Source organism: Cyprinodon variegatus, unplaced genomic scaffold (genome assembly GCF_000732505.1).
Source record: "Cyprinodon variegatus isolate N-32 unplaced genomic scaffold, C_variegatus-1.0 Scaffold1049, whole genome shotgun sequence".
In the NCBI taxonomy this organism is placed as follows: Eukaryota; Metazoa; Chordata; class Actinopteri; order Cyprinodontiformes; family Cyprinodontidae; genus Cyprinodon; species Cyprinodon variegatus.
The window spans coordinates 162,039-178,301 of NW_015151502.1; the positions used below are offsets into that span (position 1 = coordinate 162,039).

Consider the following 16,263-nt stretch of genomic DNA (forward strand, 5'->3'; position numbering starts at 1 on the left):
TAAAAAAAATAAAAAAAATTGTAGCAGCGAATCGTCATGTTTTGTAAGCTGATTAATTGAACTTTTTCCAAATTCTGTCAGAAGAAAAGCCCAGACATCTTTCCCATCTAAAAATTCACAGAGTGCTTCTCTTTGCTCCTTTTTAAAAAAAGAAATTGTCGCTATTTTAGCTAAAACAATTGCGGTGTCGACAAGTGAGTCCTCCAGCGTAGTCATGTTTGTTATGCCCCAGCAAGGCCTTTTTCACTGTCCAACCCATAAAAAACACTGCTGGCATGTCATTGGTCCGACCCGCTGGTCGTTATGAGATGGACGTATTAGCGGGAATCTTTCAAGATGGATTTGTTGTGAGACTGAAACCTCAGATGTCGTGACAATCCAGCTTTCAGCGCAAGGTTAGATTATCTGACCTTCCTGCCTAAATCACAGTCATAAACACCTATTTCAAGAAAAATTGGCCTGTATTTAAATTTCTTTAGTTTATTTTTCAGTTCGGGGGGCAGAACCAGTTTTAGATATTTGATTCTAGTTTAGTTTTAATTAGCTGTAACTTTTTATTAAATAACTCAGACCTCAATTTCAGTCAAAATAACCACGATCATATTGAACAGCCATAGTTTTAGTTAGCTATAGTTTTATTTATTTATTTATTTATTTATTTATTTATTTATTTGTTTTCGTTTTAACTATATAACCCTGGTAAAGGTGTGAATATTTTAGCAAGGATCTAAATGATCAAGCTTTCTGCTTCTCAGAGACTAAAGAAGAAAAAAAAAAGAACCTCACCTTCAGTTTGTGCAATTTGCTCATCAAACCCTCGATGGTGAGAAAAATCTCATCCACGTTTTTTATCACGTGGCTTTGCTGTGCAGCTTCTGCTGGGCCCGTTTCCTCTTCTTCTTCTTCTTCTTCTACATCTAATTCCAATTGCATAGTTTCTGTCTCTGATTGGCTGAACTCTGAGCAGCAGGCCGCTGCTTCATCCTCTGGTTGAATCTGTGCCGACAACACTTCCTCTAGACGCAGAGGGACGCGGTTGGCGGTGGGTGTGGCAGGGTCACGGACGTCATCGGTGACGCTCTCTCCCTGCTCTGAGGGTAACACCAGATAGAACATGTTCCCTGGAAACCAGAGAGGCGATTTTAGTTTGACATTTTCACCTCAGCTGCAGGTTATTTTTGATTACTTCAGTAATTTAAGTTTGTTTGTGTCATAAAACTGAAGCAGGCGACTCATTTTGCCTCCATTACCCTGCTGGTTGACCTCGCCTCTAGACTGGGACGGCAGGTGGGAGGGGAGGCTGACATCATCAGTGATGCCATCAGGGGCAGAAGAAGAAGGAGTAGGAGGAGGAGCACCCGCAACCACAGCTACACATAGAGGACCAACGTGTGACGAAGAGTGAAAGAGTGAAAGAAAGCGGAAAGGTGAAGAAGAACAAAAAGTTTGTTTTTTTGATTTTTGCAGGCAAATTAAATTTAAAGAATAAATAATCACAGGTTGAAAAGAAACATGCAAAGACTCCCAGAATTCAAAGACTAATCATGGTCAGATAATAGCAGCGTTTCCATTACCCCTCAGATTGCGTGAATTGTTAATTTAACGGACGTACCGCAATTGCGAAACTCTGAATCTTTCAAATTAGAAGAATATCATCATAGTTCTGTGCACATTTGCATCGGAAACGCAGCTAATATCTTTAATTTTAGTCATCATCACCAGTGAGGATTAAAGGATTAAATATAAGAAAAAGATCATTTAACGTTAGACCTCGCAGCAGTTTTTTTACCTTTCCTCACAACCTTGAAACTGGTTTGCCTGCTGGGTGTGGGCGGATCTTCTGGAGGCGGAGATTCTGGAGGCCTAGCTTTTGGGGGCGGAGCCTCTGGCTCCAATTCATTGATGCAGAAGTCGAGCACCGTCTCCAGGGACTCCTGTCGTCTCCTCTCGGCATTTCCGTTGCTCATGGTGTTGGTGGGGGTGTCGTCTGTATCGTGGCTCCACCTGTCCTCCTCTACATGCGGTAAAATGAGCCTTCGTAGAGTTTCCACTGTGGAGGAAACGAAAAATAAGAAGGATTGAAAATGTTTATCATCATATAAAACCTTCAGAACTTCCGGTTCTGATTCTTTCTCACCATCATGTAAAGCTGCTTCCGCTACGCCGACTCCCTGGTCCTCATCGCTGCCATCAGCGTCAGGTTGCTCTGTAGGAAGGTCGCCCAGTTCGTGGTCATTATGGGATGGAAGGCTCTCCATGAAGTCTGACTGCTCCTCCACAGGATGGACTGATGGATTAAAAAAGTAGAAGCATTAAAAACAACCATAGAAGCTTCAGTCGCAAAAGGAAGAAACACAAAGTTTTATAGATGGAGAGAGAATAAAGTATTAGACGTAAGGAAAGGAAATCCTTACATTAACACCTGAACTAAACAAAAACGTAAATAAATGAGTAAAATAACAAAAAGGATTGTCTTTAACACTTCATTTAAACAAGGTTTATACAGGAACGAGTAACTCTAATTTAATGCTTTTTAATGCTCTTAGAAATAATTTTAATGCCATCAACAAGTACCCATGATATATATATATATATATATATATAACATAACATAACGTATGTTATTTGCTTTTAGTGTGAACATTTGTTCTCTTGATTAGATTTATTTTCAAAATTATTTTCCCCTTTCAGATCACTTTTTTTTAACTTTAATAAAAACCAAAAAAACAACTTCATATTCCTCTTTAAACACTGAAAAAAAAAACAAAGTTTCTCTGGATTCTTTTCTTGAGCAAAACAGATCAGTGTTTTTTTTTACCTTCAGTTAAAACTGGTGAACTTCTGTTTGAACCAGGAGAACTAAAAAAAACAAACAAAAAAAAAACATAATCAATTATTTCATAGAGCTGTGCTTTAAAAATGTAGCATTAGAAAGTAACTGCTAAACCTACAGTAATTAAAGTTGTTTTCAGTGACAGCAAACATTTAATCACAACCTGATTCTGAACAGGAGAAATACTCACGGAACAGGAAGTGATCTGTGATTGCTCTCTTTCAATCCACTGGTCGTCTTTTCAAGTAAATCTATCCAGCTGTGAAGCAAACAGCAAAAAGTCAGAAACTCATTCAGATACAGAGAAGAAAAAGTTTATTTTTAAAGAAAAGAAGAAGGAAGCTGGTCTGTGATCTAAAAGAGTCAAAGGAACCAGCTTACGTGTCTTTCTCAGATGGAGAAGCTGCCACCAGCTCATAGATCTGTGTCTCCGTGGTGCTGATGATGTACAGAGCTTTTTTATCTGGCACCAAAACAAACAAAAGCAGGTATTTGATTAAAAAAATGAACGAGACGTTCATCTAACTTGGTCCAATTCCTCCTGCAGCGTACCTGTAGCTACGGAGCGGACGATCAGAGAGTCCAGCTTCACCAGAGGGCTGAATGAGGTCTTGTTGTCTATGCTGCCCCCGCCTCCTCCTCCCAACCAGCGGGACGGATAGCGCAGCTGCAGCCGATCATCCGGGCCTTTCTGGAGGAGGAGCAGGCAGTCTGTCAGCAGCAGCGCCTGGATCTCTGTAGGAGGAGCACAGCAGGGGTTAGCAGGTCTGACGAGGCGGCGCTGCGCTGATCGCTGTCAGGAAAACCCACCTATCTGCTTGTCTTTGTTTATCTTCCAGATGAGCGGACCTTCGTGGATCATCGTCTTGGCGGTGAGGTCCAGACTCTAAACGACAGAGAGGTTAAGTTATCAGAAATAACTTGTGACAGAACGCCGTCACCAGGCTGAATGAAGGCCTTCTGTCCCACCTTGAACTGAGGCGCGGCATCCAGTCGGCGCTGGTACTGACTGAGGCGCTGCCGGTGCTCCGTCTCCCTTACGTCCTCGTTGACCGCCTTCAGTATCCCACGGAAACAGGCCTGGGCGCGCTGAAGCGACGGGAGGTCCGACGACCCGGCTGCAGGAGAAACGGCGGCAGGTTTCTTTGTAAATCAGATTGTTTCCATGGAAACGGCGTCGCTTAGAGAGCGGCTTGCTCACCCTCTGTGTGTTTGATGATCTTGTCGAGCAGCAGAGGGTATTTGGTGAGTCTCTGCATCTCAGACACCAGCAGGTCTTTCAGCTGCAGCCTACGACACTGAGGACTCGCCTCACACTCCTGAGTCAGAAACATTACGTCAAAAAGACGCAAAGCTTCTACGTTATTATGCTTTTCATTTATAACCAGTCAAGAAATATTAACTTTATAGGATAAAGAAAAACTAATAAGATAATATTACATAGAATACATTTTATCACTGCTGCACTTTAAGAAATGGAAATGTCTTGAGAACGTACTGAACAAAATCTTTTTTTCTATACATCCTGTGTGTACGAAATGATGATAAAGTTTGTCTAATGCTACGTTTCCAAGCAGCAGAGGCAGCAGAAGCAGATAGTTAAAATGCAAAGTCAACGGTTGACGCGCATCTTGGCGCAGCAAAAAGTCTAGAAGCGCTTCTGAGCAGCTTATGAAAATTCTCATGAGCTTCTGAGCATCTGACGCACACGACCTGCTGCGAACGCAGCAGCTGCTGGAGTAAAAAAATTTAACTTTTTCTGCTCGACACGCCACATCAACCAATCAGAGAAGCTAATCTGGGAGCTGGAGGAGAGACAGACACTGCTGCTGTAGATCGCTGTGATCACTGAAACTGTTGATTAAAGTCGTAGGGAAATGGCCGTTCCAACTGTTTCTCCCAAGTGGTGCACGACTTTACAAGAGTGAAGTGTCAGAGGTCGTTGATGAGTCTCCTCCATCATACATTTTTTATTAAGAGGAGGAAAGCGGGGACGAAGTTGTTGTGGAAGAGGACGCCAGGGCGGCAGAAGCTTGGTTTGGTGTAGAAGGCTTACAGCCGTACATGTTTGAGTCCTTGCCTCACAACGCTGCCAGTTCTGTTAGCTCTACGCCTGCTGAAGACACAGACGTCCATCCCTGGTAACACTGGGACGCAACTCAATAGGAAAGTAAATTATTGTTATTTTAACCTTTGCGTATATTAGGTGCGACATTTGAATCAAGATGCTATGACCAAAAAAATGTGATTGACAGATGACCGTTGATGTATGATTGGATGAATTTAGGTGTTCAGGCTGACGTATAACTAACTGGCCTGCATAAGATAACCAAAAAAACACACACAGATTTAAAGACAGGATTTTTTTTTTAAATAGAAATTTTCTAAATTTTGGGACAATATCGTCTGATAAAGAGTACATTTATATACATGTTTTAGCCAGAATGATTTGACATTTAAATATGATTTCCCTACGGCTTTAAATCAACTTGCCAGCAAAATATGTTTGATTTTATTATCCTGGTGCCTGCAGTTTGGATTATGTACGTAAAAAACCCCTTCCAGCCGCCGTGAACAGTAGCGGAAAACCGCACAAAGGTGACCGGGCCAGAGGCTATTGAACAGGATTCCTAGTGAAAGCGCACCGCCGGTGTACGGAGGTCTGAGCGGCCACAATAGCGAAATATTATTTGAAGCTAGGATTGTAATCTGGATTAACTGCACAGATTAAGTTTTCAGGTGGACTTTCTCACTTAAAAACATTAAAACTACTTACCTACTTTAACTACTTTGCCCACTGATCACAGCAAATACAGCTGCCATTGTTACAGGCAAAGAAATTATAGAGTAGCTCCACCCACACCTGCCTTTCCACCGCGCAGCTAGAGCAGCAAAGATGCTTCAGCCACACATCAGAACTAAACTTGTACAAGAATAAAAAATGAAGCAGCACGCCTGTTGCTTTTTCTGCTGCTTGCTGTGTGAATGCAGCATAAGTGTCTAATATATGTAAAAATACAAAAAACAAATAAAGTTTTATGCCAAAGATGCACACCATACACCTTACAGGTTGATATAGAAATAAAACCAATGCATTCAGATATGCTAATAGGAGCTGGGCTAATATAGGATGTCTGAACTCGCTGACATGTCATTAATTCAGACGGTGCAGAGTTTGAGGGACGCTGACCTGGATGATTTGAGCAAAGCGCGACTCTTTCCGTTTTTTGTTCTTGATGAGCTCCAGAGCCTGAGTCTGCTGGCAGCACAGCTGAGACACCTGCTCCTGAAACTCGTGTCCGGCTGCACCTTCGACCTGCAAAAACAGAAAAACCGCCATTTCAAAGTTAACGATGGACGACGGCCTTTAAAGAAGAAAAAGGCCCAGAGCATTATTCACCCTCCACCTTACTTAACAATGGGAATGCAGGGCAGTTTCCTAACAATCATCCTTTTCTGAACACTCAGCCTGTAGTTTATCCACATGGAGCATTTGTCACAGAAATACTGAATCTAGTTTAAGGCTGAAACAATAATTGGATTGATCGATTACTGAAACAATCACCAAGGGGAAACGTTTTAGTCTCAACTGGTTTAATGCTGTAAAAAAAAATCTTCTTTAAGGAACCTTTTGCTATCTGATTAATCAATTAATTGAAAACGCTAATCAACAGAGTAATCAATTAACAAAATAATCATTAGCTGCAGCCCTGATTTAGGCTCCATTAGCGTTTAGAGAAACAGCTCAGCTGGCTCACCTTGGCCAGCAACACGTCTCCGATGTCCTGAACGATGGGACTCTCTCTCCTCGTCTTCATCTCCTCACAAAGACTCGCTGCAAACAAGTCAATCACAGAAATAGATCAGCCAGAATGTACAGCTATAATTCCCCATCAGTGGTGGAAGCATCAACAGAGACGATGCTGCAGAGCCTCTGACTCCTGACAGCCTTCCTGCAGTGAAGCTCTACTGAAGGCTAAATGTTTCTGTGATTTATTCATTACGAGCAGAAACAAAGATTTTCCTCACATCATCTAAACACTGATGGACCGCTGGCTGCCTTTCATCAGGTTGTTCTTTACTTTCTCAGATCAATTTTACTTGCATGGTTTAACATTTTCTCATGCAAACATAGTGGGATCATACATCCTGCTGCGGTTTTCCATTTTTCTGGAATAGTGTTTATTCCCCTGGTAATTTCAATAACAAATTATATATTTTATCTTTGTTAAATTGTCTGAAAAGCACAATTTTTCAGCTTAAAACCTATTTTATAGCCAACTGAAGGCGGCCATTTTCAAAAATAGTTTTAAAATCATATTTTTCCTTTATCAAAAACAAGAAACCATCACATCCGACGTGTTGAACCACAAACAAACAGAGTGCGGATTAGTTCTCACTGTTTTTAGATGTGCAGACCTTTAACTGAATTATTTAATTCATTCATTAAATAAAGCCAGGCACGCACTGTGCAATTTTATTCAATCGTTGCACGCAGCTACAGCTCACACTGTACAACAAAACCCTGCAGTTTCGTGGTATAGTCAGAGTTAACAGCTCACTATATATGTTCTCACACTGCCGCCAGATGCTCTGATGTGATCTACACTACCGTTCAAAAGTTTGGGGTCACAAATACCTTGTATTTTTTTATTTTGTCTTTCATTGTGTGCGATACATGTACACTGGCACCGTAACCCTTATTTATCTTGATATACTATATACTATATATATATATAGTTTATTCTTCTTAATGCACCTTTTTCCTCCTTGTTTGCACATTCTTTTATTACCATGCCAATATGTGACGAGTGAATTTCTCCGCTGTGAGATCAATAAAGCTCATCTAATCTAATTGAAATGTCCTTATTTTTGAAGGAAAGCACTGTGCTTTTCAATGAAGATAACTTTAAACTAGTCTTAACTTTAAAGAAATACACTCTATGCATTGCTAATGTGGTAGCTGCAAATGTCTGGTTTTTGGTGCAATATCTACATAGGTGTATAAAGGCCCATTTCCAGCAACTATCACTCCAGTGTTCTAATGGTACAATGTGTTTGCTCATTGGCTCAGAAGGCTAATTGATGATTAGAAAATCCTTGTGCAATCATGTTCACACATCTGAAAACAGTTTAGCTCGTTACAGAAGCTACAAAAACAGTCTACTGCACGTACTATTTAATGAAGATGCCAGTTGGGGACCTGTGAGGCGTCTGTTTCTCAAACTAGAGACTCTAATGTACTTATCTTCTTGCTCAGTTGTGCAACGCGGCCTCCCACTTCTTTTTCTACTCTGGTTAGAGCCTGTTTGTGCTGTCCTCTGAACGGAGTAGTACACACCGTTGTAGGAAATCTTCAATTTCTTAGCAATTTCTCGCATGGAATAGCCTTCATTTTTTAAGAACAGCTAGAATAGTCATTTAACACATTAGCAATGCATAGAGTGTATTTCTTTAAAGTTAAGACTAGTTTAAAGTTGTCTTCATTGAAAAGTACGGTGCTTTTCCTTCAAACATAAGGACATTTCAATGTGACCCCAAACTTTTGAACGGTAGTGTATCTGCTCACACTGCACGTCTAAAAATGAACAACAATGTACAACACGCTGCCAGCCAGACTGACCGTGGAGTTCGTAAACCTGCGGCAGGTTTGGGAAGATGCAGGCCAGCTCCTCCGGGTTCAGCACGGATTTCAGCTTGCGGTAGAACACCTTATCCAGAACCCGTAAGGTCCGCAGGTGGGACACCTCGGTGGTGAAGAGCTCTGAATGGCACAGAGGAAACTCATAAATGAAAGACGCCTCAAAGTTTAGTCTTAGATCTCGCTAAAAGTGAGCCGTACCGTAGATGACGGCCTGCCGCTCCACCTCCTTGGGGCTGAGAGTTGCCAGGAGCTCAGGAGCAACCGTGTCCCTCCAGTTCTGACCGTCACACACCTCGTCCTCCAGCAACGCACCGTCCGGAAGCAGGGCCTGCTGGGAGTCCACACTCCTGATGGAGTAACATGTAGAGATGGGAGCCAGGATGAAGACACAAACAGGAAAAAAAAAATTATTCACATTTTTAAATTCAGATTAAACAGTGAAACAAAAAAGCTGCTTAAAGACAGAATAAATAAACCAAATCCCCATTTAATTCTCTGGCTCTATTTCCTTATCTTCTGCGATTTTCATTCATCCTGAGCGAGGATGATGGGGGGGACTCACCTGCGCCTGGACCGGGGGGTGTATGGGGGTGTAGGGTTCTCTAGAGACCTGAGTGTGGGAGAGCGGAAATAGAGACGGCGTGAGGAGAGACGCTAAACCTCAGGAGCGGAAAGAGAGCGGCTGTGAGGCTGAACAAGACGCCTGCAGTCTGAGCTGATCAGGAAATAAAACCCCAGCAGGGTTCAGACTGACGGATCCTCACCGAGCCGAGCTGCTGGATACGGATGACGAGGCGCTGTGATGGAGCAGTGGCAGGCCAGGCTGCTCCCTCTCCTCGCAGTCCTCCATGTCCACGTCGCTTCGAGAGCGAGGCACCGAGTCCCCGCCGGGGACGGCGCCCCGCCGGCGGTCCTCTCCCTGAGCTTTTAACGAGCCGCTGCGTCTGGGACGCACTGCGACCTTAGGACTGTGGGAGAAACCAGGGAGACGTTAATGTCCTGCTTCAGGGCCAGGAAGGACGGGACGGACGAGCGGCTTCACCTGTCCATGTCTTCCTCTCCCAGGCTGCTGGAGGACAGCCTCTGGGGGTCCGCAGCATCCCCCTCGTCCTCTCCTGGAAGGTCTGTGTGGTTCTCAAACTGCTGAATGATGTTCCTCACGCTGCCAGAACGCACTGCGAACACAGCAGTCATCAGCGGGACAAGAAAAACAACAACACAGATCAACTAGAGAGAAGATTTTTAGAAAGGGACAATCTGAGATTAACGGTTGAACTTTAATGGATTTGACAAATTAAAGAAATTGGATTAAATAAAAAAAAAGAGGAAACAATAAAATACCTTCTGTGGGTGACAACGGGATGTGGAATGCTAAAAAAAACAAACAAAAAAACAAGCCAAAAAGAAAGCATCGAATTATGAGTGATGAGATTTGAAGACCCTTAAATTAAAAACCATTTTAAAAGAAAAGGACGACATGATTGACGCAGGCAAAAATCAAAACATGATTGGAGGTGAAGAGAGAGGGAGAGGGAGCTGTGACCTGGCAACTGTTACTAGGATACAACATACTTAGAGCATAATACAGCAAACATCAACACACTGGAAAAAATTGAAATCTAGATAAGTACATTTTTCTTAAAATAAGTGAATTTGTTCTTGGATTGAGGAGGTAAGTGAAACACTTTTCCAACGGAGCAAGACAATTTACATTTAAAATAAGAAAACACAATTGCATTGTCTTATTTCAAGTGCATTTTATCTAATTATCTGATTTTAAGAGTAAAAATATTCATTCCACTGGGAAATCATTTCATTTACCTACTCAAATTAAGGGAAAATACCCTTAATTTAAGAAATGTTTATTTATTTATTTCTAGATCGTTTTTGCAGCGCATATGTGGCTGCGGACTGGAGGTCAGCTGGCTGAAAGACTGCACTTTTGTGCTGCACTTTTACTTCACCTGCTAAATCTGATGTGTGAAAATACTTCCAGGTTTAGAAAAACAAACTTTATCTTAACAGTAACGATAATAGAAATTTTTTCTGCATTAATTAAAACATCAGGTTTGACATTTTCATTCAATGTTTAGTTGTAATTTTTAGAATCTGTCTCAGCCATAAACACTTAAAGACAACAGAAAGGATCATATATCCGTGTGTGTGTGTGTGTGTGTGTGTGTGTGTGTGTGTCTTTACTGGACTGGGATGTGCTCCTGGGTTTGCCGATGTACTTCAGGATGGGGTTCCTTGTTTTGCTTTCTCCATCTTTCTCTTTCTTAACGCTGCTTGGCTGCAGAGGACAAAAACAAAGAAACATCAAACATATTTTGTCTTTTTTCTTTTTCTCATACTGACAATAAAATGTCCCCTTTTACATCAGAACACCTCAAACGTCTCCTTAAAACATTTAAATGCCAGAAAATCCTGCTTTTATAAGTTTCTCTATATGAGGAAAAAAAAAAACTGAAAACCACCATAGAAAGACTGAAAACAGCAGAATATCCAGTTCCGCCCTTCATGCTGCATTTGTTAGTTTTATAAAGAAAGAATCATCCAGACTGGTTCTGTAACCAGCAGAGCTTAACTGGCCTCAGGAAACAGGAGATCTAAAGGGAAAACTTTGACATGATTGTTTAGTTTTTCTTCCAAAGCGCTTAAAAATGTTAGGAACATCCTAACTGATGAGTCAGTGTAACTATGCACATATCAACCGCCGCTAAAAAAAGAGAAAAGCTGCTAATCGTGGTGAAAAATGTGCGCTGGTTGACGCATCGGTAGATCTCTGAGGTTAATGATCTTCAGGAGAAAGTTTCTTGAAGACAACTGAATGTTTGATATATGAGTACGATTCAGTTAGCAAGCCTTCAATTGATTAATTTATCATCAAATATAAAGTTAATTTAAAAAAACAACATGTTACCTGTTAACTTCCTGAATCAGGGAGGCTAGAGCCCCAGAATTAGTCAGATTATTCTTATTTTAAGCTGACTTTCTGATTAAAGCCAGAAATAAAACTAATAAAAGCTAGCTATTAATGCTAACCCCACACCACCATAATGTTACAACTAGTGTTGCACCGATACTGATATCGGGCGGGGCCCTGATCCAGTACTAAAATGGTGGTATCTGTATCAGCGAATACCAACAAATGGGGCACCGATACCATTTAGAGAGCCAAAAGTTTAGTCAACTATTGTCACTTATTCCAGGTAGGCAATAAAAGGTTCTACTGGATTCACCTTGTATTATGCTGTGTACACATCCAACGCAGCAGGAGCAGTGAGTTTATGCAAAGTCAATGGTTGACGTGCGTCAAGGCGCAGCAAAATGTCCCGCAGCTCGTTATGAGCAGCTGAAGCAGCGCGTCGGGAGCGTTTAAGCATCTGACGAGCGCCACGCTGCAAACGCGCTGCTGCTCGAGATAGAAAAATTGAACTTTTGCTGCTCGACGCGCCGCATCAACCAATCAGAGAAGCTGATCTGGGAGCTGACATGTAGACAGACACATCGCTGATGATGCAGAGCGCTGTGATCACTCCTCTGAAACAGTTTATTGACGCCTAAATTACCTTAAGATGCTGAAACCTGCAGACAAAACATGTTTGCTTTTATTATCCTGATGCCTGCAGTTTGGTTTAAGTACATGCTAACCGCCTTCCAGCCGCCGCGGCGAGGAGGCAACCGGTCCATAGGCTGCTGTAGAATGGGATTCTTACCGACAGTGCACCGCTGGTATGTGGGGGTCAAAGCTATGATGGCAATTATTTTACATCCAAGTAGTATGCAGTTCTACCTATATACACACACGCATCAATTTCAAACAGATGGTATTGTTATTGGCCAATACTACACAGCCAGGTATCGGCCAAAAAATGGCATTGGTGCAACACTAGTTTATATATATATACATATATATATATATATATATATATATATATATATATATAAATCAAAATAATGCTGCCCCTCTGACAGTTAATACTCAGAAACCAGGTTGTCTGCGTGCGTCACAGTGAACGCGACACACGCCCCTTCCACAGACACTCTGCTGCACCTCTCCAAAATTGTGGTTGACTACAGACAGTGCCGCAGACAGCAGGTTTCTGATTGATCAAATCTACATCCGCTCTACACTATGCATATTTTCTGTTTGGTACCTTACAGGCTTGTTTAGTTTGTATGACCTCCATTGTGGAAAACGACTCGTGAAGATGGAACAGCTAGAAGAACGAGGTGCGCGAGAACGCTGGGAGTGTTTTTCCACCTGGATCCCCGCTACTTTTCCCCCTAATATCCCTCCGTTGTCACACAAACCTGCCCCTTACATTGTTTCCACTTCCTTACCGCCTATTTAGAACCACAGCTAGTTCCTGATTGTCCGTCTTGCGTTGTGGCGTGGAATAACATAGAGCAGACCATGCTTCAATATTGGGCATAAATCAAAAATATCTGCGACACACTGCTGCGGGAGAATAACCAGCCCTTAAAGCCTAAGTCTGTAAGTTTTTAAAAATCATTTTTTGTCATATTGGCTAAAACTGTCCCTATGTCCAGACAGCAGTACATGTGATACGTAACCTGTGAAAAAAACTGCTTCAATTGGTCCCGCATACTGCCTGTATTTCAATCTGGAAAGAATAATTCGGGACGAGTCAAAACAACCAATCACAGCCAGAGGAGCGTCTGCCCCACCTTTTTACAGGGATTTCCTTCGTTATACACCAATATCATCTTTGCTGTTGATATAAATGTTCATAGCAGGCAAAAAAAGAACTGTTCTTTTTTCTCTTAAATAAAAATCCAACCAGCTTAGATGAGATTCCTATCAGAACCTCAGAAACATCCTCTCAGCTCTGCTGGTTTCCTCTCTACCTACAAAGGTTCATATCCAGACAGTGATCTCCTCCATTAAAGGCAAACTGAGCGGCTCTCTAGCCTCCATTCAGCGGCCTGCTGACTGAGAGCAGAGTTCAGCGACACTCAAACAGCTTAGAGTGATAAACAGCAGCAGTTTAAAGCTTTTAAAATGAAAACATCAATTTAAGTCGGGGGCGGATTTAGATCCTTCCTATAAAAAGTGTTTTTATGTGGTTAAAGATGAATGAAATGTGCAGCAGAGGCGGAAAGCCGTTTTACCAGCAGACGCTTTGGGATCTTTACCTTTTTGGATTTTAAAAACGGCAGCCACTTCTCTTTCTCTGTGCTCAGGCCGGGGAAGACCTTGGAGTCTCTGAGCTTGATGCCGGAGTGACGCAGGTAGAGGACGACGGCTGAGGCCAGAGGAGAGCTGCGGCCAAGAGGAGGAGACAGAATCAACCACGGCGAGGAGACGAAACGAGACGGCAACAACAAAACAACACGAGTCGGCGACCACGTCTGCACGCTTTACGTGTTAAATTTGTCTTACCTCCTTTCCTCTTCATGCTTTGATCTGGAACAGAGAGAGAAACAGAAAATGTTGCTGAATATCTTTAGAACTTTAGTTACATCTCCAACAAACAGCAGCCCTGTCGTCTGAGTCATGTGACGAGGATCTGACGGGGTGTGTGGAGCCAGAAGAATAAATGTCACATGTTTTTCTAGCTTTAGATCTGCAGCAACGACCTTTGTTATCATCGCTTCGGCCAAGCTCCTTCTGTAATTAACTATTTTATTGGACTCTAAAGACCTGAGCAGGAGGAGACACTGCTGGGTTTCATTTCCTCCAGAAAGAAAGAAAGTCTGTCTTTAAAGGAAGGATCCCTGATTTCGCCTCATTGTTAAGTTAGAATTTGGTTCATGAAGGCAGGAAAAACTAAAAACCAGGAAGTGACTCACAGTATCTCCCAGAGAGCGGTGACCTGTCTGTCCACCACCTGCCTCTCCTTCTGAGGGTCCCCGTCCAGCAGCGCCAGGTCTCCCTCCCCAAACAGAGAGCCCAGACCCATCATCTGCTTGTTCCTGTTAGGAAGCAGTAAAACAGTCACATTTAAGCTAAACTTAGCCGTTTTTATAAGGAAAAAAAAAAAAACAACTAACCAATGTAAAAAATAAAATGTCAGGTTTCTTTCCCTTAATTCTTTCTGCAGGTAAATAATGATTTACATCTCACATAATGATTAAATAAAAACCTCTATCATCTTATTTTTAATATATAAAATCTAATTATCTATTTTTAAGTGCACTAATATTCATTCTACTGAGATATAATCTAATTTACCTGTTCGAATTTAAAGTTCTATTTTTTTTACCTCTTTTTAAATGAATTTCTATGTGAAATTAAAGAGCCTGTTACAAAAACCACTAAAGCATCTTCAGAGGAGTTTTCTTTATTGAGCAAATTTATTTTAGATGATCTCCATTTTTGAGAATTACACATAGAATATCCTCTCCTTTATAAGATTCTTATTCCCTGGTTTTATAAACCTTAAATCTTTTCTTTAAGATTTTTTTAAAACGTATAAAAAGACACAAGAACATGATTTATATCAGATTTTCTGGCCTTGTTTACTTTAGCAGCAGCAGAGGCCATAGAAAGCATCATGTGTGAAAGCAGACGCTCTAAACTTTTAAGGTTTATATTGTAAGTAGGTTACAGTCTTTAACTTTATAAGGTAAAATATTTAAAATATATTCAATTATTTTAGTGATCAGTGCAGAATGGATAGAATCATAGAAACATCTGGTTTTGTGTGTTTTTTCCTTAAAAACCCTGTAGATGTAAAACTTGGCTTGGAAATTCATAAAAGGCTGACAACATTTCTGACTGAAATTATTCCAGACAGATGGATATTAAAACATAAAAAAAAAAATTAAAAAAAAACAGCATTTCTACTAAACTTCACACAGCCTTCCTGTTATCTGCTAAAAATCCTGCTCTCTCTCTCTCCCACAGTCTGGATCACAAATATGTCACATTTTTTGTTTTAAATAATTTCTCACACATGTGGTCTTTCTAATGGTTCTTTTTAAATAAGCTGCTAATGAAAGCTGACTTTGAGTCACCTTTATTCAAGGCTATGAAACATTAACATCCTGGAGCAAAACATATAAAGAACTTTAGTGTGGCAGAAAATCAGAATTAAAATTCAGTTTGGAGTGTGGAGAAAATTGTAAATGACTTTTCATCAACAAAATAAAAAAAAAAAACAATAGGCACAACTCGGCTGCATTTTATTTGATTTTTTAACCAGAGAAAATTACCGTATTTTCACGACTATAAGGCACATATAAACGTCTTTTTTTCCCCTCAAAATGTGCGGCACGCCCTTTGGTGCGGTGCCCCCTATGTGTTGTTACTGCGGACTTCTGAGACCACCGTGCACCATGCAGAACTCCTCATCTCCTCATTGAGGAGATGATGAAAGCGTGGCTGAGGGAAGTGAATGTAAGGAGACCAGGTGTTTTTTTTCCACGCATCACCATCGCTGTTAATCTGTGACTCCATGCCTGCCCATCTCACAGCTGATGTGAAAAACATGGTGAAACAAATGAACGCTGTGCTTATTGCGGGAGGTCTGACAAAGGAACTTCAACCGCTCGACATCGGTGTAAACCGGACGCAGCAGGTGCAGCAGAAGCAGCGAGTTTACATGCAAAGTCAATGGTTGACGCGCGTATAGGTGCAGCAAAAGGTCCCGCAGGGCGTTTTTATGGCAAGCAGGTTCGGCGCGTCGGGAGCGTTTAAGCATCTGACGCACTTGACGCGGCGCCAACGCGCTGCTGCTGCTCCAGATGGAAAAATTGAAGTTTTGCTGCTGGACAGCAAATATAGCTGCAAGGTAGAGAAAGGATAGATTAGCTC

General features: G+C 41.6%; 1 protein-coding gene across 1 annotated transcript in view; it reads right to left on the reverse strand.

Annotated features, from left to right (window-relative positions):
• arhgef11 (Rho guanine nucleotide exchange factor 11) overlaps positions 1-16,263 on the reverse strand; it is a 42,305-nt gene that overhangs the window by 3,457 nt on the left and 22,585 nt on the right. Inside the window, exons 18-40 of the mRNA XM_015399825.1 lie at positions 14,298-14,420; positions 13,888-13,911; positions 13,641-13,767; positions 10,677-10,770; positions 9,819-9,848; positions 9,520-9,652; positions 9,242-9,445; positions 9,040-9,087; positions 8,676-8,824; positions 8,457-8,597; positions 6,592-6,668; positions 6,024-6,149; positions 4,035-4,152; positions 3,803-3,951; positions 3,644-3,719; positions 3,386-3,568; positions 3,215-3,296; positions 3,024-3,092; positions 2,819-2,859; positions 2,138-2,287; positions 1,790-2,050; positions 1,251-1,370; positions 787-1,121 (exon numbers count right to left, since the gene is read on the reverse strand). Coding sequence (XP_015255311.1) covers positions 787-1,121; positions 1,251-1,370; positions 1,790-2,050; positions 2,138-2,287; positions 2,819-2,859; positions 3,024-3,092; positions 3,215-3,296; positions 3,386-3,568; positions 3,644-3,719; positions 3,803-3,951; positions 4,035-4,152; positions 6,024-6,149; positions 6,592-6,668; positions 8,457-8,597; positions 8,676-8,824; positions 9,040-9,087; positions 9,242-9,445; positions 9,520-9,652; positions 9,819-9,848; positions 10,677-10,770; positions 13,641-13,767; positions 13,888-13,911; positions 14,298-14,420 — 2,860 coding nt within the window. The remainder of the gene's footprint in view (positions 1-786; positions 1,122-1,250; positions 1,371-1,789; positions 2,051-2,137; positions 2,288-2,818; positions 2,860-3,023; positions 3,093-3,214; positions 3,297-3,385; positions 3,569-3,643; positions 3,720-3,802; positions 3,952-4,034; positions 4,153-6,023; positions 6,150-6,591; positions 6,669-8,456; positions 8,598-8,675; positions 8,825-9,039; positions 9,088-9,241; positions 9,446-9,519; positions 9,653-9,818; positions 9,849-10,676; positions 10,771-13,640; positions 13,768-13,887; positions 13,912-14,297; positions 14,421-16,263) is intronic.